The sequence below is a fragment of the Microdochium trichocladiopsis genome (assembly GCF_020744255.1).
Source record: "Microdochium trichocladiopsis strain MPI-CAGE-CH-0230 chromosome Unknown B0I36scaffold_10, whole genome shotgun sequence".
NCBI lineage: Eukaryota > Fungi > Ascomycota > Sordariomycetes > Xylariales > Microdochiaceae > Microdochium > Microdochium trichocladiopsis.
Window position 1 is genome coordinate 1557188 of NW_025763553.1, and position 22606 is coordinate 1579793.

General features: G+C 56.0%; 7 protein-coding genes across 7 annotated transcripts; 1 reads left to right on the forward strand and 6 right to left on the reverse strand.

Moving 5' to 3' along the window:
• Nucleotides 1-298: 298 nt before the first annotated feature.
• On the reverse strand, nucleotides 299-2432 carry B0I36DRAFT_333974 (WD40-repeat-containing domain protein). Its single transcript, XM_046155290.1, has one exon. The coding sequence runs from the start codon at nucleotides 2046-2048 to the stop codon at nucleotides 495-497; it is 1554 nt and encodes a 517-aa protein (XP_046007395.1). The 5' UTR covers nucleotides 2049-2432; the 3' UTR covers nucleotides 299-494.
• Nucleotides 2433-3233: 801 nt separating this feature from the next.
• Nucleotides 3234-4141, reverse strand: B0I36DRAFT_333975 (uncharacterized protein). The gene has a single exon (XM_046155291.1). The coding sequence runs from the start codon at nucleotides 4125-4127 to the stop codon at nucleotides 3627-3629; it is 501 nt and encodes a 166-aa protein (XP_046007396.1). The 5' UTR covers nucleotides 4128-4141; the 3' UTR covers nucleotides 3234-3626.
• Nucleotides 4142-4261: 120 nt separating this feature from the next.
• On the reverse strand, nucleotides 4262-6656 carry B0I36DRAFT_333976 (RNA polymerase II transcription factor-related protein). Its single transcript, XM_046155292.1, has one exon. It carries the CDS (start codon nucleotides 6320-6322, stop codon nucleotides 4391-4393), a length of 1932 nt encoding a protein of 643 aa, XP_046007397.1. The 5' UTR covers nucleotides 6323-6656; the 3' UTR covers nucleotides 4262-4390.
• A 1565-nt stretch (nucleotides 6657-8221) lies between these two features.
• On the forward strand, nucleotides 8222-11391 carry B0I36DRAFT_367629 (thiamine diphosphate-binding protein; the record flags this gene model as incomplete). Its single annotated transcript, XM_046159501.1, has 2 exons — nucleotides 8222-10775; nucleotides 10847-11391. 2 exons carry the CDS (start codon nucleotides 8222-8224, stop codon nucleotides 11389-11391), a joined length of 3099 nt encoding a protein of 1032 aa, XP_046007398.1.
• A 657-nt stretch (nucleotides 11392-12048) lies between these two features.
• Nucleotides 12049-15042, reverse strand: B0I36DRAFT_367630 (uncharacterized protein; the record flags this gene model as incomplete). The annotated part of the gene is made up of 1 exon (XM_046159502.1): nucleotides 12049-15042. The coding sequence occupies one exon, from the start codon at nucleotides 15040-15042 to the stop codon at nucleotides 12049-12051; it is 2994 nt and encodes a 997-aa protein (XP_046007399.1).
• A 756-nt stretch (nucleotides 15043-15798) lies between these two features.
• B0I36DRAFT_367631 (uncharacterized protein) lies at nucleotides 15799-17464 on the reverse strand (the record flags this gene model as incomplete). Its single annotated transcript, XM_046159503.1, has 6 exons — nucleotides 15799-15858; nucleotides 15955-16098; nucleotides 16187-16447; nucleotides 16526-16945; nucleotides 17053-17234; nucleotides 17344-17464. 6 exons carry the CDS (start codon nucleotides 17462-17464, stop codon nucleotides 15799-15801), a joined length of 1188 nt encoding a protein of 395 aa, XP_046007400.1.
• Nucleotides 17465-20703: 3239 nt separating this feature from the next.
• B0I36DRAFT_251618 (NCS1 nucleoside transporter) lies at nucleotides 20704-22542 on the reverse strand (the record flags this gene model as incomplete). The annotated part of the gene is made up of 3 exons (XM_046150625.1): nucleotides 20704-21618; nucleotides 21689-22275; nucleotides 22344-22542. 3 exons carry the CDS (start codon nucleotides 22540-22542, stop codon nucleotides 20704-20706), a joined length of 1701 nt encoding a protein of 566 aa, XP_046007401.1.
• Between the last annotated feature and the right edge of the window lie 64 nt (nucleotides 22543-22606).

Here is a 22606-nt window from a genome sequence, read left to right on the forward strand (position 1 = left end):
TGTGCGTGGCATTCAAAAGATAATCGTCACTGTACTGTGTATTAAAAATACATTTGTAAAGAGAAAAAGTCGAAATTATTTCAACACGGACATGGCGTGCGGCTCGGTGGGAAGACCACCGTTGCGCTCTATTTTATGGAACGAGAAGAATGCTGTGTCTTGAATGACCCCCAATTAGGAATCTTTATTGAACGCCGGCTTCACCATATTTCTCATATTTATGCTTGATGCCGCCGAGGCATCGATCTTGCCTAGCTATGATCGTGACGATGCACCAATCGAGGGCATGTGTCGTCCACGAAGAATCAGGGAGAAAGGGCGTCAGTAACGAAATGTAGAGCCTTGGTCACAGTACTGAACAGTCTCGAGAGTATGGTGTGGCATCGGGCAAAGAGCATTTTCGTTTCTGTCGCGTATCTACGACTGCAAGTACCACCGAGGCCATATAATACACACCACGCTGTCCAAGGAGGAAGTTTTGGTCTTCTATTCCCTCATGACAACTCCGGCACAGGCGCACTAACCTGCCACGGCCTGATTGTGCCGTCGTCCCCAGTCGTCACGAGCATCTCCTCGACGCCCCTCTTCTCGGGGTCGCACGCCTTGTCGTACCGTTTGCACCAAGTGATGTGATTTACCTCGTACGGCCCGTGGGCTGCTGCCTTTGACCCAACGACCTTCCACAACTTCGATCCCAGCTCGTGGTCGTAGTCCTGCTGTTTCTGTGGTTTGCTACTACTGCCGCCGCCGCCACCACCCATCTGTACGTCGCCGTCGAGCTCGGCTGCGGCCTCGGCGTCAGTGGTCTCGGTGTCGGCAGGAGCGACCTTCTCGGACGCTCCCGTGTAGAATGACGCTGGACCTTCGCTGTATATGGCGATCTTCCCGTCACTCCCGCTGCTGGCCACCCTGCCTGTGGAGGCGCTCCATGAGGCGGTATAAATCTCGCGGTCGTGGAAAGCCGGCAGCGTCGCCGTACAAACCCACTCCTCCTTGAGCGAGCGACGCATGGTGTTCGGGATCCCCCCCAGTGCGCCAGACCACGCGTGCGCTGCCGGCGCCGGCTGCACGTCGTCCTCTTCTTCGGATTCCTCCTTGAGCGACCATAACCGGATCGTGCGGTCGGCGCTCCACGTCATGAGCCGCGGGAACCTCCCGTCCTTGGGCTTGGGCTCCCACTGCAAGCCCCAGACAGTGCCCTTGTGGCCCTCGAGCACCGCCACGCACACCCACTCGCCGTCGTTGTCCTCGCGCCATATCCGGACCGTGTCGTCGTAGCTCGCGCTCGCCAGGACATCGCTGCTGTACCGATTGCCGCTACTGCTGCCACTGATATCCGGACACCACGCAACGGCCTTGACGTCGCCATCGTGCTCGTTCAGCACGGCCACCGTCTCCCACTCGTCGTCGGCCTCACCCGGACCGACGTCCTCCCAGATCCACACGCTCTTGTCGCGGCTGCACGTCGCGAGGTACTGCCCGGCAGGAGAGAACGAGACCGACTTGACCTCGGAATCGTGGCCCTCGAGCACGAGTGTAAACTCCCAGTCGTCCTCCTCTTCCTCCTCGCCATCTTCTTCGTCGTCATGTTTGCTCCTCCCCGAGTTGGCAGCCGTCACTTCCCGCTCCAGCGCGGCGCCCGCCCGGCCTCCTCCTGCTCCTCCAGCCGCCCGGCGGTCGTTGTCGTACCGCCACAGGCCCGCGGTGCTGTCGAACGAGCCCGTCACCAGGCACAGCTGGCCCGCGCCGGCGTTGGGCTTCCACGCCACGGAGCGCACGGAGCGGTTGTGGCCCCCCGTCAGGGTGCTGTGTGAGGACAGAGTGCTGAGGCTGAAGATTGTGACCGACTTCTGGTGCGCGGTGGCGAGGAGCGGCAGGGTCGGGTGCGGTATCGACTGCCACGCGCGCTCCTGGAGGTCTGGCTTCAGGGCGGGCAGGGTCCCGATGCTGACGTGCGGCCAGAAGCGGTACTGCCTGCGCGCTTCTTCGGTGTCTTTCTTGGCCGCCTCCGCGCTCGCGGCGGCTTCCAGTGCGGCAGGGTCGGCCATGTGCACGAGGTGGACTCGTCAGCGAAGTCTGGATGGGGGGGTCGAGCAAGTCGCTGTGCGGGGAGGGTTGATGGCGCTCTGGCAAAGAAATTGAAAAAGATAGATCATCGCCGACCATCGCTATCCTGGGGCGAAAAAGTCCGACAACATCCAACTGACGTACGCGGGGCACGATATCGGGAGGTGGGGGTGGAGAACCTCAGGATCGCGCTGCAGAGACCAAATATTTCACACCATCGCCATGCAGGCAACATGAGGTGTCTCCTGGTTGGTCTTTAATCGTGGATCGTGCACTATCAGAGCCGCTCATTATCCCACTCGCTCGAGATTTGCATGCGTACTTGGCACGTAGTACAGCGACAATCTGCGATGCAGACTTAGGTCCCTCTCCGATTATCGGAGGGTCGGTTCTGACTTGTCCGAGCCACAAGCTCTGGGAAGATTTGGCGGCAGTCACCTACGGTAGCGACAGTTTGTTTTTGCTATTCTCATGATTGGTTCTATATCGTCAGAAGGCCTGCTAGGGACAGCACGCTGCAGTAACTTGACGCCAGGCATATCGTGTGCACCATCCATCATTTTCCTCCGTGTCCCTCGCGGGTCGCCGCCCAAATCCCGTCCAGGTCCAAAGCCTCCTGCCAGTTCGGCAGCACACAGCGCAGGGTTGTGTCTCGCTTGACTCTGCCGATCGTGCGTCTTCTCGTACCGGATGCCGTGCAGTATGACTAGAGTCGTGTCTCATGGAGCTATTCCTGCGATATGGGATCCCGAGGCAGCCAACGTCGGCCTGTGCTGGAAGCGAAGGAGCTGGCCCCTTAAATCTCTGTTGTGCTCCTGATGCACCAGTAGCTCGTAAGTGCTGCCTTCGCCTAGTTCGCATCTGGCGTGACCGGCTTCCTGAGCTTGCCGAGCCTGCTTCTCTCCAGCGGTCAAGCAAATGTATTCTTCCACATCCACGATCTTGGCAGCCAAGCTCTTCCACTGCACGTCTCGGACGCCTTCTTGAGTATCCAGACGCCATACCGCAGTTCCAATGCTCAATCCACGGCGGCGTTGACGGATGGCAGTAGCCTGCACAAACAGGGTTTCGAGGGTACTCGTGGGGATCTAGACGGGCCAGAGAACCCAAGAGATGCTCGGTCTCATCCCCGTGGACAGCCGAGCCAGAACAGATTGCCCAGTCTTGTCGCATGAAGCCCATATCTGCCTCCAAAGGCCAAGTCGCCGTTTGTTTGCGGCCATAGAGAGCTCTACCATAAGCACGTACGCATGCAGGCAAAGCTGCTGTTGGTCGAGCCTCGCTAGGGATCGGGCGCATCACTGGGCACGGAGCTGCAAAGTCGCCGTCGTTCCTGGCAGTCTTTTCATTCCGTGAAACGTCGCTTCGAGTCCCGGTTTCCCTGAGAGTGGACTCGTGCAGAAGACTAGAGAGGCCTGACGTGGAGACACTCGCAGTCCTCAAAGTGGCCATACTTGGTTTGTTCGGCACAGCCCCGAATGGCGTCCAAAGCTCTTGTGACATCACCGCCTCGGCTCGTATTCTTGTGAGAGGAGATAAGGCGGGGATTTCGGCAGCGTCTATTTGTCGTACCTGAGTTGCAGCTGAGCATAAGACTTCAGTGCGGGACAGATTAGGTCGCTTTGGGCGTGTCGTCTGAGATGCAGGGGAAGTGAACAATCGTATTGGCGTATCGAAGTCACTGCATGAAGCGAGTTCGGCCTCGAATATTGAGGCATGTTCGCTCGGAATTTCTTCTGAGAGGTCTCTGTGCACCCAGATGGCTTGCCTGGGAGACCCGTGTACGTCCTCCGATCCTGGAATGTCTCCTTTGTTCGGCGATCGCGGGGACTGAGCAGCATCGTCAGTCGCGGTAGACAGTGGTGCGACTCTAAACGAGTTATTTCCTTTCGCCGAAGTCGAGCAAACATCCATGGCAGTAGGCAGATCCATGATGGGCCTTCGTTTTGCCAGGCCGGGTAATGTGTGTTAAATAAGAATGAAGCGAGTGTAGGACATCTGCAATAAAGATACGGCGAAGACGACGCTAAGTGTGAGATAGAACGGACGTCAAACATCATTGCAAAATAAGGAGATTGCTATGTTAAATGGCCTACGAGGCAGCCATGTGCTCAGTCGTCGCTGCCTTGATTCTGATATACGTGTAGGCCGTGATTGACAGCAAGAACGACCTGGCGCAATCCATCACGAGTTTCACAGTGTGCAAGGACGGACAAGGGCAGTCTGAGACGATGGGTGTCCGTCTCTATCTCAATTTGACATCTGATATGCTTGTTTATCTAGATAGGGCCCTCATATCCGCAGTCTGGGTAGCAGAATAGCTTCATAGCTCCGTACTGGCCTGGATTCCCTCCGCTTCTAACGCTCGCTTGTAGTCCGCGAGAGCTCTATCCAAAGTCTTTGACACAGGATCCATTAGCTTCAGCACAGCTTCCCGGCCGCCTCTGACAGACTTGAAGTTGAAGGTACGCTTTCGGCCCGTCTTCTCAAAGTATGCCCTGATCTCTTCTTTCTTCTTTTTGATCTCGGCATCGCGAGCCTTTTCAGCCTCCACGGCTACTGCCTCTATCCGCTCCTTTGATCTGTTGAGCGAGTCTGCCAGGTATCCCAACTCAGCCGCCCGATCTGGATCGCCCGACAGGAAGGCGTTCCAGAATTGATTTAGAAACTCCATCGTTGTGGCGTGCGTGAGTGTGCAGCTCGCGGCGACGTCTTCGGGCAAGCCCATAGGAGTTGTGTCGTCCATATTGTGGCCATAAAGATGCGCACGACGCTGTACGATGCTTTCCAGCATTTGAGTTTGTGCTTCCTTTCGCGACGCTCGAGAGCCGACGTGTGGCGGCTGCTCAGCCTCATCGTCGCTGTCCATTTCATCGTCAATTCCCAGCGAGTCGTGCAGAGCAATACCACCGGCGCCATCGCTTTTCAGTCTCTCTAGTTCTGAACGAGTATCCTTGAGGACTTTGGATGATTGTGCCTTCGTCAGGGCTTCATTCGTGATGGAGGTCTTCTCTCCGGAATTCCCAAAGAACCTGCTCTGCTCTTTGATGTTCAAGGCTATCCGGCTTTCTTCAGTGCTGCCAGCAAGATCGCGTAGGGCAACTTCATGGTACGTATCGTAGTCCGGTAGGCTCGTGTCCACAGTCGTGTCGAGCGGCACCGTTTCTCTCAGCAAACGCTCGCTCACTGCGTTGAGGGTGGCAATGATGGGGACTTCTCTCCTTCCACGAGGACGCATCTCTACGTCCTTGCGATTACCTCCTTTGAATCCGCCCTGGTTTTCTTCGTTTCCCTCGAGATTGATGATCTGCGGCATATGTTCCGCCAGAGCCTTGTTGGAGAAGGCCGAGATATCGTCCTTCTCGTCATATTTGTCAAATATCTTCTGTGCCTCTTCCATGCCTGTTGGGCGCTCTCCACGGAGCTGCTTGTACAGTTTGCTAAGAAAGAACTTGGAAAAGAACTCGTAGTCGTTCAGCGGCGGGACGTTCTCGTTGTAGATGCGTTTCACCAGAGGGTGCTGAATGAAGATACGCTGGAGCTGCTCCGTGTTCATCTTGAGCTTCATCTTGTTTGCATCATTTGGATCGGTGCTCGAGACGAGATCTGGCTTGAGCTGTGCAAGGACGTTATAGGGGCCTTTCTTCTGGCTGCTTTGTATGGCGTAAGAGCGAAGTACATTGATCCTCGTTGACCAGAACTGTGTGTTGAAGGCCGTGTCAGACATCGAGGCTGGCTTGGTCTCTCGAGCCTTGAGATACACTCTTGCAAGCGCCTTGTCTTCTCGCATGAGCCCTTGCTGCAGCATGATATCGGTCTTGAGCCTGGAGTCGTCAAAGAGCTGTGCCGAAGCCGTTTTGTTCGCGGCTCTGGCCAGAGCCATGGCATCTGCCGCTGGGCCGCCATCTAGACGCGTGACGCTGCCATCATTCGCCTTGGCATCCGCTATGAGTCTCGACAGCAAATCTTTGATGGCGCTTGCCTGCTCAGAAGGGTTGGTCGGCGAGTTGAAATGGAAGAGATATGGGGTTGGTTCCGCTCCGTCAGCGCCCTTCTCGAAGATCTTGACCATAATCTTGGCAGATGTCGCTGGGGTCTGCTGGAGGTTTGTGATGCTGCTGATCTCTATCGCCACGCTCGGAGGACCCGTCGGAGCGGCATTGGGCGTCCAGATAACCTTCTTGCGGTCTGCGGTGAGAGTGATGATGCCATCCTTCTTCTTGTGGACCGCCTCGCCCTTGGGTATCGACGCCATCGCGATGCACCTCAAGCCTGGACGGTCTTGGCGTTTGTCATGTAAGTTCTTACGCCAGCCTCAGGGGCATGAGATAGCCGAGCGGCTGTTCGGTACTGGTCACTGCCGCATGTGCGTCTACTGTTTCTGTCCGGGCGGCTCGGTGAATGGTGAGGAAAGAACCTGGCCGGTGAGAGTTTTACGAGCAATAGAAGTGGGCAGCGATGTGTTATGCTTGTTTCTATAGGTACAGTCACCCGTTACCTTGCTGCGATCCGCAGGCAGCGTCCACGGCTGTCTAAGTGTGCCAGCTCAATGGAATTCGAGATTGAAATGGGAGTTCACAATCGTGAATGTCGCGTGTTTGCGTCAGAGCTCACAGTGGCTCGCGAAGTCGTCTTGGACCCACCAGTGTAGTCCACGCAATGGCGATGAGTCAGCTGTGGCGGTGCTCCCACCTCGCTCTGGAGTCTCGTCCGTGCCCCAAGTGCGTCTAGTCTTCAAGGGGCGGCTCGGGAGCTTGCATTACATCACCAGACATGAAGTCCACGTCCTGCAAGTGGGTTGCAACCATTCCTGGGCTCGTGTTTGCGAGTGCACGCCATCAGTTTGGCTCACGAGAACCTTCGTCCATGAGCTTGACGCTCAGTTAGATCACGCACGATGGCACTGATTACTCCCCATCCTTGCGCTGCTCGATGAGGTGTAGCTTCGAAACACACGCAAAGGTGGGACACGCAAAGGACAACCCGCGGGAACGGAAACGCCACCATGTGGTCTGGGTCAACCTGGCCACGCATGGCACGGCTCTCGCGCGGCAACGCTGGGACCGTACATGCGACTGTGTTGCTTCGTCCACTCGTCTACCATGTCACGTTTGAAGTTGTTGCAATACCGTCGCAGCCAGGACGCGTGAAACAAATATCGGGAGGTCTCAAAATAGCACGAATCAGCAAGGGAGATCAACAATGTTTCGTCCCTATGGGCACCATCTGCAGGAGATCCTGGTTTCGGCGGACATCCTCCGACCAACTCGGCGATAGGCGAACGGGTTGGCCTCTTAGCGCTCGGAGGACTTCCAGGCCTCTTGAATACCGGCCCTGAGCCCCCATACCCACAGCTGCCAGGTGTCCTCGTGTACAGCAAATTGTCGTGAGCAGGCGATTGTCGAAGTTGCGTGTTCTACCGGAACGGCGAGCCTGCCATGAGATCTACAACGCCATTGCGGCGTGCCACTGCTCAGCAGTGACACTGACTACCACGATGCCATCCATAATTCGCGCGTGGGCTGTGTGGACGAGGCACTACACAGGCTGCCCGTGCCGGACACTGTCCGTCACTCGATGCTGCTTTAGCAGATACCCTCGGCCTGGGCGACGATGCGGCAGGAATCGGGGCGGCCTGGCGAATCACGAGCCCATGAATGCGGATGCTGCTTGGAGAAGGGGGCGGATGCACAGTGCACCCGGGTCTTGGCTCGACACAGTCCCCCTTGGGCTGCGGCTTCCCCGGCCTGAGGCGCGCGGAAGGCAGGGGCGCGGCTGCTAGCCCTGTTTGCAGAGCCGGCGGCGTGGCCCCGTGTCCTGCTCACAGTGACGTGTATACTGTGCTCAGCTGCCTCGACAACTGCTGGTGGTCCAGTGACCCCCCCCTAATTGGCGCACGCCCCATGCACAGCTGGCACTGTTCTGTCCTCTTGCGGCGTGGAGTCAGAACTAGCTTCTGCGGACCCGACAGCTGCGAGAATAATAATTGCATCGCTTGCAGTCTCGCTCCTCTCTGCTGTTTTTCCCGCTTCTCGAGCTTTCCCCACGCCCTCACGCAGCACCACTCCCGTGTGATGCTTGCCCTCTCGAACGCCTAGGTCTCTCCTAAGCACCACCTCTCTTCTCCTCCATTCTTGACTCGCCCTTTCTCGCGATGTTGAGAACCTCCCTCCGCAAGTCCTGCGGCCAGCTGCTCCGCAGCAACGGCACGCCGCGATGCTCGGCCCTCGCCTCCGCCAGGCGGCCTGCGGCTGCCTCGACGAGCTTCCTCCAGAAGAGACATGCCATGTCCTCAGCGCCGGCGCATAACGACAACTTCCTCTCTGGCAGCACTGCCAACTATATTGACGAGATGTACCTCCAGTGGAAGGAGGACCCCAAGAGCGTCCACGTGTCGTGGCAGGTCTACTTCAAGAACATGGAGAGTGGTGATATGCCTATCCAGCAGGCATTCCAGCCGCCACCCACCCTTGTCCCTGGCGCAACTGGTGGTGTTGGTGCTGCCGTCTCCGGTGTAGGCATGGGCAGCGATGTGACCAACCATCTCAAGGTCCAGCTTCTCGTCCGCGCATACCAGGCCCGTGGCCACCACCAGGCCAATCTCGATCCTCTGGGCATTCGCAACGACTCCTCTGGCTTTGGAAACATTCGCCCCAAGGAGCTGACTCTGGAGCACTACCAGTTCACCGAGAAGGACCTTGACTCCGAGTTCACTCTTGGCCCCGGCATCCTGCCCCGCTTCAAGCGTGATGGCCGCGAGAAGATGACCTTGCGCGAGATTATTGACGCCTGCGAGAAGATTTACTGCGGCTCGTACGGTGTCGAGTTCATCCACATTCCCGACCGGGGCAAGTGCGACTGGCTCCGTGAGCGCATCGAGGTTCCCCGTGCCTTCAAGTACTCCATCGACGAGAAGAGGCGCATCCTCGATCGCCTCATCTGGAGTTCCAGCTTCGAGTCCTTCCTTGCCACCAAATACCCCAACGACAAGCGTTTCGGTCTTGAGGGCTGTGAAACTCTTGTCCCCGGTATGAAGGCCCTGATCGATCGCAGCGTCGATTATGGTGTCAAGGACATTGTTATTGGCATGCCTCACCGTGGTCGTCTCAACGTGCTCAGCAACGTTGTGCGCAAGCCCAACGAGTCTATCTTCAGCGAGTTCGCCGGCACTGCTGGTGCCGAAGATGAGGGTTCTGGCGACGTCAAGTACCATCTCGGCATGAACTTCGAGCGCCCTACCCCTTCCGGCAAGCGCGTCCAGCTCTCTCTCGTGGCCAACCCCTCCCATCTGGAGGCCGAGGATCCCGTCGTCCTGGGCAAGACCCGTGCCATCCAGCACTACAACAATGACGAGAAGACCCACCGCACCGCCATGTCTGTCCTCCTCCACGGCGATGCTGCCTTTGCTGCGCAGGGTATTGTCTACGAGTGTCTCGGATTCCACTCTCTACCTGCCTTCTCGACTGGCGGCACCATCCACCTCGTCGTGAACAACCAGATCGGCTTCACTACTGACCCTCGCTTCGCTCGCTCCACCGCCTACTGTACCGATATTGCCAAGGCTATCGACGCTCCTGTGTTCCATGTCAACGCCGACGATGTCGAGGCTGTCAACTTTGTTTGCCAGCTTGCCGCCGATTGGCGTGCTGAGTTCCAGACCGATGTCGTCATCGACCTCGTCTGCTACCGCAAGCACGGCCACAACGAGACCGACCAGCCTTCGTTCACCCAGCCCCTCATGTACAAGCGTATTAGCTCTCACGAGCCTCAGATCGATATCTACGTCGAGAAGCTTCTCAAGGACGGAACTTTCACCAAGGAAGACATTGAGGAGCACAAGCAGTGGGTCTGGGGAATGCTCGAGGAGAGCTTCTCCAAGTCCAAGGACTACCAGCCTACCTCCAAGGAGTGGACCACATCTGCCTGGAACGGTTTCAAGTCCCCCAAGGAGCTCGCCACCGAAGTCCTTCCCCACAACTCGACCGCCGTCGACAAGCAGACTTTGGAGCACATTGGTGAGGTTATTGGCTCTGCTCCCGAGGACTTCAACCTCCACCGCAACCTTAAGCGTATCCTAAACAACCGCACTAAGAGCGTGATTGAGGGCAAGAACATTGATTGGTCTACCGGTGAGGCTCTTGCTTTTGGATCCCTCGTTACTGAGGGCCACCACGTCCGTATCTCTGGCCAGGATGTCGAGAGAGGTACTTTCTCTCAGCGCCACGCTGTCTTCCACGACCAGGAGAACGAGAGCACCTACACTCCTCTGCAGCACATTGCTAAGGACCAGGGCAAGTTTGTCATTTCCAACTCTTCCCTGAGTGAGTTTGGTGCTCTTGGCTTCGAGTACGGTTACTCGCTGTCGTCTCCCAATGCCCTTGTCATGTGGGAGGCCCAGTTCGGTGACTTCGCCAACAACGCTCAGTGCATCATCGACCAATTCATCGCTTCCGGTGAGGTCAAGTGGATGCAGCGTACTGGCCTCGTCATGTCTCTGCCTCACGGTTACGATGGTCAGGGCCCCGAGCACTCCTCCGGTCGCCTGGAGCGCTACCTGCAGCTTTGCAACGAGGATCCTCGCGTCTTCCCCTCCCCCGAGAAGCTTGACCGCCAGCACCAGGACTGCAACATGCAGATTGCCTACATGACCACTCCTGCCAACCTTTTCCACGTCCTGCGTCGCCAGATGCACCGCCAGTTCCGCAAGCGTAAGTTAACATTCCACCCCGTAATCGCGACATTTTGATAGCACGAGCGACGTCGCTAACACTACAGGCAGCCCTCATCATCTTCTTCTCCAAGTCCCTCCTGCGTCACCCTCTTGCTCGCTCCAGCATTGAGGAGTTCTCCGGCCCCGACGCCCAGTTCCAGTGGATCATTGCCGACCCTGAGCACCAGACTGGTGCCATCAAGCCTGCTGAGGAGATTGACCGTGTCATTCTCTGCACTGGCCAGGTCTACGCTGCTCTACACAAGTACCGCGCTGACAACAACATTGACAACGTCGCCATCACTCGTATTGAGCAGCTGAACCCCTTCCCCTGGCAACAGCTGAAGGAGAACCTCGACACCTACAAGAACGCCAAGACCATCGTCTGGGCCCAGGAGGAGCCATTGAACGCTGGTGCCTGGTCCTTCACGCAGCCCCGCATCGAGACACTGCTCAACGAGACCGAGTTCCACGACCGCAAGCACGTCATGTACGCTGGCCGTAACCCCTCTGCTTCCGTCGCCACTGGTCTCAAGGCCTCGCACAAGAAGGAGGAGGAGGATCTCCTCGACATGGCCTTCAACGTCACCCAGGACAAGCTCAAGGGCGAGTAAGCAGTGGTGATCGCGGAGATTTGTTCGAGAAAGCATTGTTTGACAGCATCATATATACCAGAGACGGGAGGGACGGGAGCAGGATGGTTTGGTTTTGGGTTTCTGGGTTCTCGGCTTCTTCGGCTGCACCAGTGTACACTTTCCCCCTTTTTTGCGTTGTTGTTATCTTCATGCATGCGTGTCTGATTTTTGTAAAAACTTTTGTATGTGTATAACAATGACGCGACCCTGCTACCCCTGCGTACCTCAAACGGCATGGACCGGAGCAATGCCAAGTAGGTCTCACGGGGCGAGGGGGTTGTCAACACACTTATAGACAACGACCATTTCTTTCGCGGCGGCTGTGGTTGCCTGCCGAGGAGGGAAAAGGGGAAGAGAAAAGGGAGAATACACTTCGTAATGTCAACATGCAGCCTATGATCACGACGCAGTCCTGAATAGGCTCACTTGTGACACGAAATAATGCGCATTGGAAGACTTCGATTGTGATGGCCAAGGGACACTAAAAAGTCCGCGTCGTAAGCCCCTAGACAAAGGTCGAGCATGAGAAATGAATTCCAGTGACCACGTCTTCTGCGTTGATCCCCTCACCAACTTCCACGATCCGATCGTCATCTCCATCCAAGTATGAAAGCCCTCCCTCCCCACTCTCCAAACTCAAAGGCACCAATACCGACCCTTGTGCAGGTACAAGCCATCCTCCTGCGTCGTGCTCATCGCTGCCGGCGAGGCCTCGATCTGAACCGAGCGGCCGACGTCGCAAGGCAGCGTCAGCCACGCAGCAATGTCCTGATCACCGTGCATATCACTGATAGCAGTGGCGATGAGCTCAGCATGAAGCTCGTACCCGAGGGTATCTAGGGTCAGACACGTGGCCGGCTCAAGAGACGACGACGACGACGCGGTGAGAGGCGGTGGTGGTGGTGGTGGTGGTGGTGTAGAGCCTCCCGTCACCGTTGCAGCAGCAGCGAGAGCCGCATGCTGCAGCTGCTGCTGCTGCTGTTTCCGGACGGACATCTCGTGCTTGCGGTACAGGCACCAAGGACCGTCCGCGCTGCTGCCCTCCCATGGCCGAGTCCACTCTTGCCACAGTCGTGCCCGTGTGGCGGGGAGGAACATCTCGTGGCAGCCCAGCTTGATAGCCGCGCAGCAGCGCTCCGTCACGATGGCACTGGCGTACCAGAACTTGTGCAAGTCGCGGGTCCAGCGGACGAAGTCAACCGCTGTGGTGGTGGTCCCCGTCGTGCGGTGGTGATCCCCTTCTTCCCCCTCGTCCTCTTGCTCATTGCTGCTAGGCAGGGTGGTGCTGAGAGTCCAGCGGCGGCATGAGGCGACGCGGGTGTAGAACTCGGGCGGGAGGTTCTCTGCGAACTCTGCCTCCAGATATTCGGCAAGGCTGTTTGTGATGGATGGCGAGATCTGATGACGTGGATCGGACGGGTGGCGAAGTCTGGCGTCTGCCAAGGCGCTGTTCAGGAGCGCGATGCGGTTGCAGATGCCTAGGAGGTCGCAAAGGCCTTCCTCGAAGCAGCGCAGGGCTATGATGTCTGACGCTGCCGTTGGGTCGGTCGTGATGTACTGCAGAGTGTGGGCCAGCTTCTTGGTGAGTGGTGTGAAGCTGTGGAGGACGACCCGTAAGGCTGCGAGCACCCCTTCGCCTGGCCGGTGGGATAGTTCCCTGCAGATGTCGTGACCTCCTCGTGCTACGTCCTCGAAGAGGTGCTGGTTGTGCAGGTCGTCTTTGCAAAATATAAGCGGTACAGGGGCTGTTCTCAGCTTCGGCCTCTCGAAGCCGAGCAAGGCCAGCCTGGCTTGGTCGCCTTCGTTGCTGGGGTCGAGAAGACCTCGTGCTCTGGCAGCTTCGCAGATTCGAGCCGGAGGTGCCCAACCTAGCTTGAGGGCTTCTGGCAGGACCTGGTCGATGTGAATAAAGTCGCTTGTAGGTGGATGGCCTTGGGTCCGTGGAAGTGTGGCGATATTGCTGATCCACTGTCCCAGTGCTTGCTTGCCGACTTCTACAGTGGGTGCCGGGGCTTGGTTCTGGGCTGGGTTCTGGGGAGTGGTCGAGCTGGGCGGAGTGACTTCTGTGCTCGGTTCTATCCTCGCATACGACGAGCTCAAAGAGCTTCTAGGCAGGCATTGCCGTTTTGGAGGACGGAACCCAGGAGCCTGTCCCGTGCCTGCGCCTGCTTTCTGGCCGAGAGCGCCGGAGACCAACGTCTGCGAAAACGGTTCTTCCTTGACATCTTTAAATAGACTTTGAGGCACAGCCTCGATCCTTGAAGTCACTGAGGTGCGTTGACCGACGACGGATCCAGCATAAGACAGCTCCCTGCCTGCATAATCAGGAATGGTGACGATGTTCTGGTTAGGCTTGTTTGCAAGGGCAGAGTAGTCCCGGCGAGTTTCCATGCTGCTTGGTAGCGCTATATGGGTGTACCGGTGTTTATCAGACTTGTTGTTCTGCAATGCTTGCAGCGAGGGCAATGTCTGGTAGCGGCGGACAATCTTCCAGTGACTGTGGTACAATGCCGCTGAGATCAATGTCCGAAACTCCAAGCTCGTGCTCTTCGACCTTGGATGTGGGCGGTAAATGGTATTGATGTCACCGAGCATATCTACCATAGGCTGGACTGCTTCGTAATGCGACATCTGGTGGGAGTTTGGGTTTGCCCACTTCGACTTCCGTAGCTGCTCGTCTGCAAAAGCTTCGTTCTTGGTACCTATGAGGTCTCCAGGTAGTAGACCGGCACAGACTTCTGGTGTGTTCGAAGTATAAATGGCCATTAGCTGGTCCTGGATCGCCGTGGTCTCGGTTTCAAGCCTTTCTTGATCGTCGTTACTGAAGTCGACTGCGGATCTTGTCACGGCCGCAAGCATTAGGTTTGGCCATACTGCGAGACCGTCTTCTTCAGCTTCCCGTAGTACCGTCGGTATAAGAATAGTAAAGATAATTAATGGTACCGTATCTGCTACGTCGTCCGTATCGGTAGACGCCTGCTCGTCGTCTTCGCTTTTAGTGATATAGTAACACCACCAAAGAGCATACACTGTTAGCTGTGAAGCTGTCATGTAGTCGAAAGTCATCCTAGCTCTAAGCTGTAAGACCAGATCATGGAACTTATCGCCCATATCAAGGTTTCGAAATGCAGGGATTATGTCATATGGTACCTTCGCACCCCATGATATTGCATTTAGCGAAATCGCTGGAAGTGGCTGACAGAAGTGCGCAAGCTGGTCTGGAGGTGTCCAAGGCCCGCCTTCCTTCCACTTCTTTGTGCGTCGTGCGGCCTCGACCGACCAGTCTGTGGCCGAGAAGTCGAGGTCACTGTCATCGCCGTTGAGGTGCTTCTTGGCAGCTTCTAATGCACCGGGTCTGAAGTAGGCGACGAAAGGCAAGGCTAGCAGTGGCGTGTTGTTCTTGAGACCAGTGGCGCGGACGCGGGCGCCTCTTGCGAGCGAGTTGTTGATGGGTACTCGGACGTCACTTCCCGCTGCTGCTTGGATAAAGACCGGGTAAACTCCAGTCATGTCTTTGCCGAATATGATTGAAGCTTTCGCTCTTGCCGCGTCCACTTTTCTGGAGACCCCGAGCTTATGATAGCCTCGAGGAGTCACTTTGATTTCCACGTATTCGTCCGCTGTGGCCATCGTGTGAGGGCACTGGGGTGTACAGAATCAGAGATATTGTAACTGATGGCCGATATCGTAGTGAAGGAAGCAGAAGTAATGAGTTCAGATTCACGAGCTGAAGGTAGCGAGTCAAGGGTAGTGAAGCGCCTGGTAAAGCAAGTTGGAGTACTAGTAGCGTAGTTTGCGCGACGGCCGAGGAAAGGGCGATACTAGGAGAACGGTTGTTGGCAATGAATTGGCCTTGTCGATTCAATGGTCAGAGTATAATAGAGTGTGGTTGCCGTCGAAATGGTCAGGGTCGATGGTGAAGAAAGAACTTTGGAGTTGTGAGAGTGAGTCCCGATTTGTTGTGCTGAGAAGTCCAGAGGACCGTGCCTCTCGTTTGCGTCCACACTTGAGACCTCGCTCGATTTCGGGTGTGGCAGACGGAATGTGATGGATTCGTGAAATGACGGGAAGGAATATCGTGGCCAGGATAGTTCTCAGAATATGTCGGTGTTGTCAAAGTGCGATCGGAGTCTGCCTAAAGGATGTCACAATATGAAAGTCATTGAAATGTGAGAAGTGTGGGAGGTTGCTTCAAGAGAGGTAAGTAGAAGAAAGGCCGCAATGTAAGGTATTCAATTGGTCGGTAAGCCTGGGAATGCGCGCCTGGAGAAGCTTTTTCTCTGCAGCTGCTCTTGTCTGTCTTCGGAGGGGATGTAGCAGTAAAGCACTGTGAACTAAAATCTGATCTGTGCTTATTTATTGATCTACAGCTATTGAGCCAAATACTTAGACCGCCACAGGAATTGGAACTGGTCCCACAGGCGAGGTCGACGCGCCGATGTTCGCCTAGACATATGAATCAGTTACCAATCTCTTCCCAGATAAGCGCATCGCAGACGTGTCAGAGGGCTCAGAGGGTTGAGAGGGCCACAAGCAACTCACCTGGTGCATTGTCCTCGGGCCCCAAGAGTCAGGGTAGTCAACTGCCGTGTGGAATGTCTGCCAGTTGGCCCACATGATGATGTCGCCCTCTTCCACTTTGGGCAGCATAATGTACTCTGGCTTCAGTACACGCTCTTGAATGGTCTATCATAACGTTGGATCACAACGATTAGCATCCCTGGCCACAGCAACGCGAAACATGCCAAAATTTGGAGTAAGGGGATCATCATACCTTCAGGAAAGCCCGGATCTCTCCAACGTCCTCCACGACAACAGGCGTCTCATCGGGTGACGACCGAAGGAACAGCTTACGGGCGCAGATACCATGCACCATGAATGCCTTCTCGCCTGTCACGGGATTCACCCAGACCATGGGGTATGTCTTGACGGATTTGGGGTCGTAGTCACCCAGCTCCTCGAGCTTCTTCTCCCGGCCCTCGGTGGCGACACCCAGGCCAGTTGTGAGGCCTCTGCAGTTGCCCATCCACATGTACTAGGAAAACAAATAGCGATGTTAGGATATGACAAAATCATATCAAGGGGCGTTCATCCGGGCGGGCGGTACACTTACCGGATGTGGCGCATACTCGACCCAGCTGTGATCCGCAATCTTCTTCTCCTCCTCCGACATGAGCTCGTACGTCTGGACATTGCTGAAGAACGCCGTCAAGCCGGGCTCGCTCTTCATCTCGAGCCCACTGCCGTCGTCCCAGCGGATGTTGACCTGGGGCTCGGTGGGCCTCTTGATGCACCGGAGGGTCGTGAAGTACGCCGGGTCGCGCGCGTAGAGCGGGGCGTCAATGTGCCAGCGCTGGAACCTTGTGTTGCCGGCCTCGAACTCGCCCTCGGCCTGCGGCTTGCAGTGCCAGTCGTGGCTCAGGGGCTTCTTGACCGTTATCTCCTTGAGGCCGTAGTGGTCAGGACCCTGGTAGCCCTTGCCGACGAGGCGAACATTTTCTGCGCCGGGGATGCCGTAGACGTCGCGAGCTTTCTGTGGAGGGAGAGGAGCAACCATGATCAGCATCATGTCCCCCGGTCTATTGTTGATCTTTTCTTTCTTGGTGGCTCATGGGATGGGAGAAGGGGCTGGTGACTTACAGACAACAGGCCGCCTTCCTTGTTGAAGGTCTTGACGCTGCCATGTGAGTGTACCTTGGGCGCGGTGGGGTCGAACCGCGTGACCAGCTCCCATTGCTTGATGGGCTCCAGCTCTTGCTGGCCTTTCACAACGAGCAACTTGTGTGTCCAGATGAGGTTGGAGAGGGCCTTCACGTCCGCGTCTTCATCGCCGGGTGATATACAATCAGCATCCATCTGACGATTCGCATGTAACTGTGGCGAGAAGCACGAGCCCAAAGCTATGGAGCAACTCTGGTATCTAACACATACCGCTGATTTCATTGAGGTCCAGCCCGGTGACCGTGGCACCAAAGTCGTGCTTCTCCTCGGCAGTCTTCTTCATCGGCGTGACCGTGAAGGTCGGCTCTGGGGTAATGGCGCTTGGCGACATGGCGAAAGCTGCTGGCTGGCCTTGGTGCAGGACTTGCTTGTGTGTGTATGTCTTGCAGAAAGTATCGGCTGGTCGATATGTTGTGCTGCTTCCTCTCTGGGCACACTTGCTCTTCGTAGACGCAGATATTGATTCCTGTCTCAAAAAATTCCACAGAGGTTTCGTGGTTATCGTGATGCAAGCCGGTGAGGAGCACGCGCGTGGCTGTCGGGCCGTGCTTGGCTTTCTTTATCTTATTAGCTCGTGTCTTTGGTTGACGCCGCTAATTGCCGTGATCTGATTTATCGAAAGTACGGAACAATAGTAGACTTCAAGTTGGAGCAAAGTCTAAACTGTCCCCGGCCGAGATACTGCTCGTAGTCCATTGCCAACCCCACGGCTTCGGCCAACTCCGACACTCCGCGCTGGCCAAGTTCAGACATCAAAGAAGCCTACGACCTATTACAGCCCCCGTCATTATCCATTACCAAACACTCCTCCTCGGGAGCGAGGCGCGAGGCCAATCCGACCCACCACCCGCTCAGTGCGAGGACGTGGAGAGAATACCAGGATTCATCTCCACGCGACCCTTATCGCAACTGCCCCCCCCCCCCCCCACTCCCCGGCCGACCTCCCGACGGAACCGGGGTCGGGCAGCGAGTTCACCCCCCACAAAAATAGGCCGAGGGGAGGGGAGACAGTACTCGCTCTGCCGATCCCGCATATCGGAAGAGCTCGGCCGAGCTCCACTTTGGCCCCAAGTCTCGCCCTTCGTTAGTTCACGGCAAGCTTATCGAGCTCTCTCTCGTCTTGGGACGCCCAAAGTCTAGACACTTTCTAGTCAGATTTAGCGTCAAGTTCAACTTCGCCTTTCGGGTCGAGGTTTCACGAGCCGATGGCCACTGGTATTGTGTGCCTTCATCAACGCAGATCGCTAGCTTCATGTCTTGCGAGCTGATCCCATGTTCTAAGCTGAGTCGCCAGGTCCAGCCTCAGTGTGGCGCAATAAGCTTATCGGCCAGGTTCGCACTTCGAGAATCGGCCGTGGCTTGGGACTCGATCGGCACTATGAAGGTGTGCAAGTGACTGTATGCAACTTTGGTCCCAGTGCTTCGGGTCCGGGGAAGGTCATTGATAGTGTAGTCTTATTGGGTGCAGTCTATGATATATATAACCACTTGAGATGTGGCCGACTACAACAGCATCCTGCAATTCATGGTGCGACTTTGCGCATGTGTGATGGTTTATCGATCCGATACAGGCCTGGTGCGATTTGAAAGAGGTCACGAGGCAGTTGCAGACTCATGGGGGTATGGCTTAAACTTATCATTTCCATCATAGACTACATATAACGTAATCCACGGGTGAGCGGGTCACACGGGTGAACGGGTCACTTTACTGCAATTTAATTGAGGTTCACTTCCTTCTCCTTTTTCTCCACCTCCAATCATGGGACGACAATCAATTGAAAGTGATTTGGTTCTAGCGTTAAATGCGCTCCAATCCGACCCAAAATTAAGCGTACGAAAGGCTGCGCAGATCTATAATGTATCTCGTACGACACTCCAGCAACGATACCACGGCCGAGCTGCGAAACACGACACCCGACCACCCTGCCAGAAATTAACCTCATACGAAGAGGAGAGTATCGTACGATACGTACTCGACCTAGATTCGCGTTCATTTCCACCGCGGTTAAGTGGTGTTCGAGAAATGGCGGATCGACTCCTCCGCGTACGCGACGCGCCACGCGTTGGAACGAACTGGGCCTCAACCTTCGTACGACGACGACCTGAGCTCCGTACGCGTTTTAATCGAAGAATCGATTACCAGAGGGTCCTTTGCGAGGATCCGGACGCGTATCGCGCGTGGTTTGAGCTCGTACGAAACATAATCGCGAAATACGGGATCCACGATGACGATATCTATAACTTCGACGAAACGGGCTTCGCGATGGGCAAGATCTCCGCCGAAACTGTCGTTACGACCTCCGATCGACGCGGGAGGCCAAGAGCCGTACAACAAGGCAATCAGGAATGGGTTACAGTAATCCAGGGTATCGCGTCGTACGGCTATTCAATCCCGCCATACATTATCTTCGCCGGGAAGGTCCACCTCGACTCCTGGACCGCGAATAGCCCTCTACCGGCCGACTGGGTAATCGCGCTTTCAGAAAACGGTTGGACGACGAACGAGAGAGGCCTAGAATGGGTAAAACACTTTGATTTCCATACAAAGAGTCGTACGAAGGGTACCCACCGCCTCCTTATCCTCGACGGCCACGAGAGCCACCATTCCGTCGATTTCGAGCTCTACTGCAAGGAACAGAATATTATCACGCTCTGTATGCCTGCTCATTCGTCGCATAAGCTCCAGCCTCTCGATGTTGGGTGTTTTGGACCTCTGAAACGGGCGTACGGTAAAGAAATCGAAGGTCTAATGCGGGCGCACGTAACCCACGTTTCAAAGGAGGACTTCCTCCCAGCCTTTTATAAGGCGTACGACGCTGCAATGACCAAATCAAACATCCAGGCAGGCTTTAGAGCGACAGGCCTAGTACCGTACGACCCGAATTATGTGATTTCGCAGCTAGATATGAAGTTTCATACGCCGACACCACCTGGTTCCTCTGCTGGACTACCACCCCCATGGGTTTCAAAGACGCCGAACAACCCAATTGAGACCGAATCGCAGACGAAGTATATTAAAAATCGCATCATACGACACCAGAATAGCTCACCGTCGTCCATTGTTGAGAGCCTACGGCAGCTGGAAAAAGGAGTTATAATGATGGTACACGAGCAGGACCTTATACGCCAAGAGCTCGCCGAACTTCGAGATGCAAATGACCGCCTTAGCCGCCGTCGTCGTACGAAAAGAAAGCAGCTACAGAAAGGAGGGTCCCTCACGATTGATCAGGCAAAGGATTTGAAGGCTCAAATCGATGTGACGCAGCAGTTAATAGCGGAAACGAGTCAGAATAGTGGTCGTACGAGGAGGCCCGAAACGCGCGCGCGACGATGTGGCGTCTGCGGCGAGCCCGGTCATAATGCTCGTACGTGTCAGAAAGTTGTATCTGCCTCTGAAGAAGAGGATTCTGAATAGTTTGAATTGATTTAAGGCGTTGTGGTTAAATTGTCTTATATATTGTCGTACGAGTTACTGGAAGGTGACCCGTTCACCCGTGTGACCCGCTTACCCGTGGATTACGTTATCTCCATCTCATTTATACTATATACCAACTCTACTAGGCAGCAAGCTCAGATCGGCACTTCCTTGGTGACGCTAGCAGCAGATGAGGCGCTCTGGCCTTTCTCGCTCTGGCCAGCACGTGACTCAACGTCCGCCTCAGAGCTGTCGAGAATAACATTCTCGTCACCATAGATGGTCTTGGGAATGAGCGTGGGCTTGTGAGGCCATACCACGTTGAGGACCCAGTAGAGCACAAGAGCCACGAAAAAGCCATATAGCCAGTTGAAGTTGAAGAGATTCTCGAGGCCCACGCTGATTGACACGCCCGTCGGGTTGACCTTCTTGCCCAGCGCAGGCAGCAAGGGGACAATGACCAGAAAGGTGGTCACAAACGCCCGCCAGTTGGTTCCCCACTTGTTGAATTTGTAGATACCCTCAGGGTCGTACAGGGCCGGCACATCGTACTTGCGCTTCTTGACGATCCAGTAGTCGCACAGGATGATGCCTGCCAGGGGTGCCATGAAGATTGCGTAAGCCGACATGAAATTGAGGAAAGCCTTGGCCGAAGAGACGATGATCCAGGGGCAGAGCGCCCAGCCGCCGAGCAGCGAGGCGAAGATGATGCCACGGCGGATGTTGAACCACTTGGGCGCAAGAGACGTGATGTCGTTGGCGAAGGAGATGCCGTTTGCGCTGATGTTGACGCAGACCTGGCCAACGAGCCAGCAAGAAGCAGCAAAGAAGGCCGCAGCACGACCTCCGGGAGTGGCAGGCCACTGGGAAATGATCTCGAGAGGCGACCACAGAGTCTTGCCGTACAACTGCTGAGAGGCACTGGCAGCGATGATACCGAAGGTACTGCACAGTGTCTTGAGGATTGGAATGATGGGAAGTTGCCAGTATTGCGCGCCGCGGTCCTTGCTGAATCGGGAGAAGTCGGGAATGTTGACACAGAGCGTACTGTAACCGCCAGTGACACTTGTCTAGGGATCGGGGGAAGGCAACTGTCAGTCAAGTTCGATCATAATTCATGCGGCCAGGATCAATACTTACCAAGTTCGCGAGCCATAGCCATGCTCGGGTAGAGCCAGAGACGGTCGCCGGAGCACTGAAGAATACGCCGCCGCCTCCAGCCTGAACCGCAATCCAGATGACAGTCGCCAACGCAGCCGGGCCGACCAGCACGGTCTTGAACCAAAAGAGCGGCTGCAGCTTGTGCGTTGGGATGAGCAGGAGGGGGAACTGAATGCACCAGTAAATGAAGTACGAAAGCAGGCCTTGGCTTGTGATTCCGGCCGAGGCGGGCAGAGTATTGGGGAGGTTCTTGTAGCTGGGCCACAACGCCGTCAGGATGACCGTAATGCAGGCTCCGCCGTTCGCCGAGTGCACACCGAGCCAGAAGAGAGCCAGGATACCACGAGAGACGACACAGAAGTAGCTGAACCAGACACCAAAACTAGCTCGAGCGGCGATGGGGAAGGGGATGTGGAGATCAGAGCCGATCGCGCCGTTGAGGACCGTGGGACCGGCGTTGCACATGGCAGCCACGAAGACGATGAGGACCGCGTCAGTCGCGCTGAGACCAGTGGTGAGAATTGCGCTGCCGGCCTGCCATGTCGAGATTGTGAACAGGTCACTGACTGTTGGAGAGAAGTCTGGTCAGCCTCCAACCTTGAGCGGTCGTTCCAGAAGCCTCTTGAGCACTTACACCAATATGTCATGAAAGTCCACTTGGTCCATGTCCTCTGCTCGACCGGGACGGGATCCTGGTCGGCATTGGACCAGACATTGGCCGGGGCAATACTGCTGGCCTGTTTGGGGAGCTTCCAGCTGCTTGGGTTGGTGATTCTCTCATGGGCCTTCTCCTTGGCCGCCTGGCCACGCTGACGCAGAGCCGAAAAGTCCATCTTGATTGATGCCTCGAGGAGGTGACAAGAATGGTGGCAAGTAGGAACGAGACTCTGGGACCAG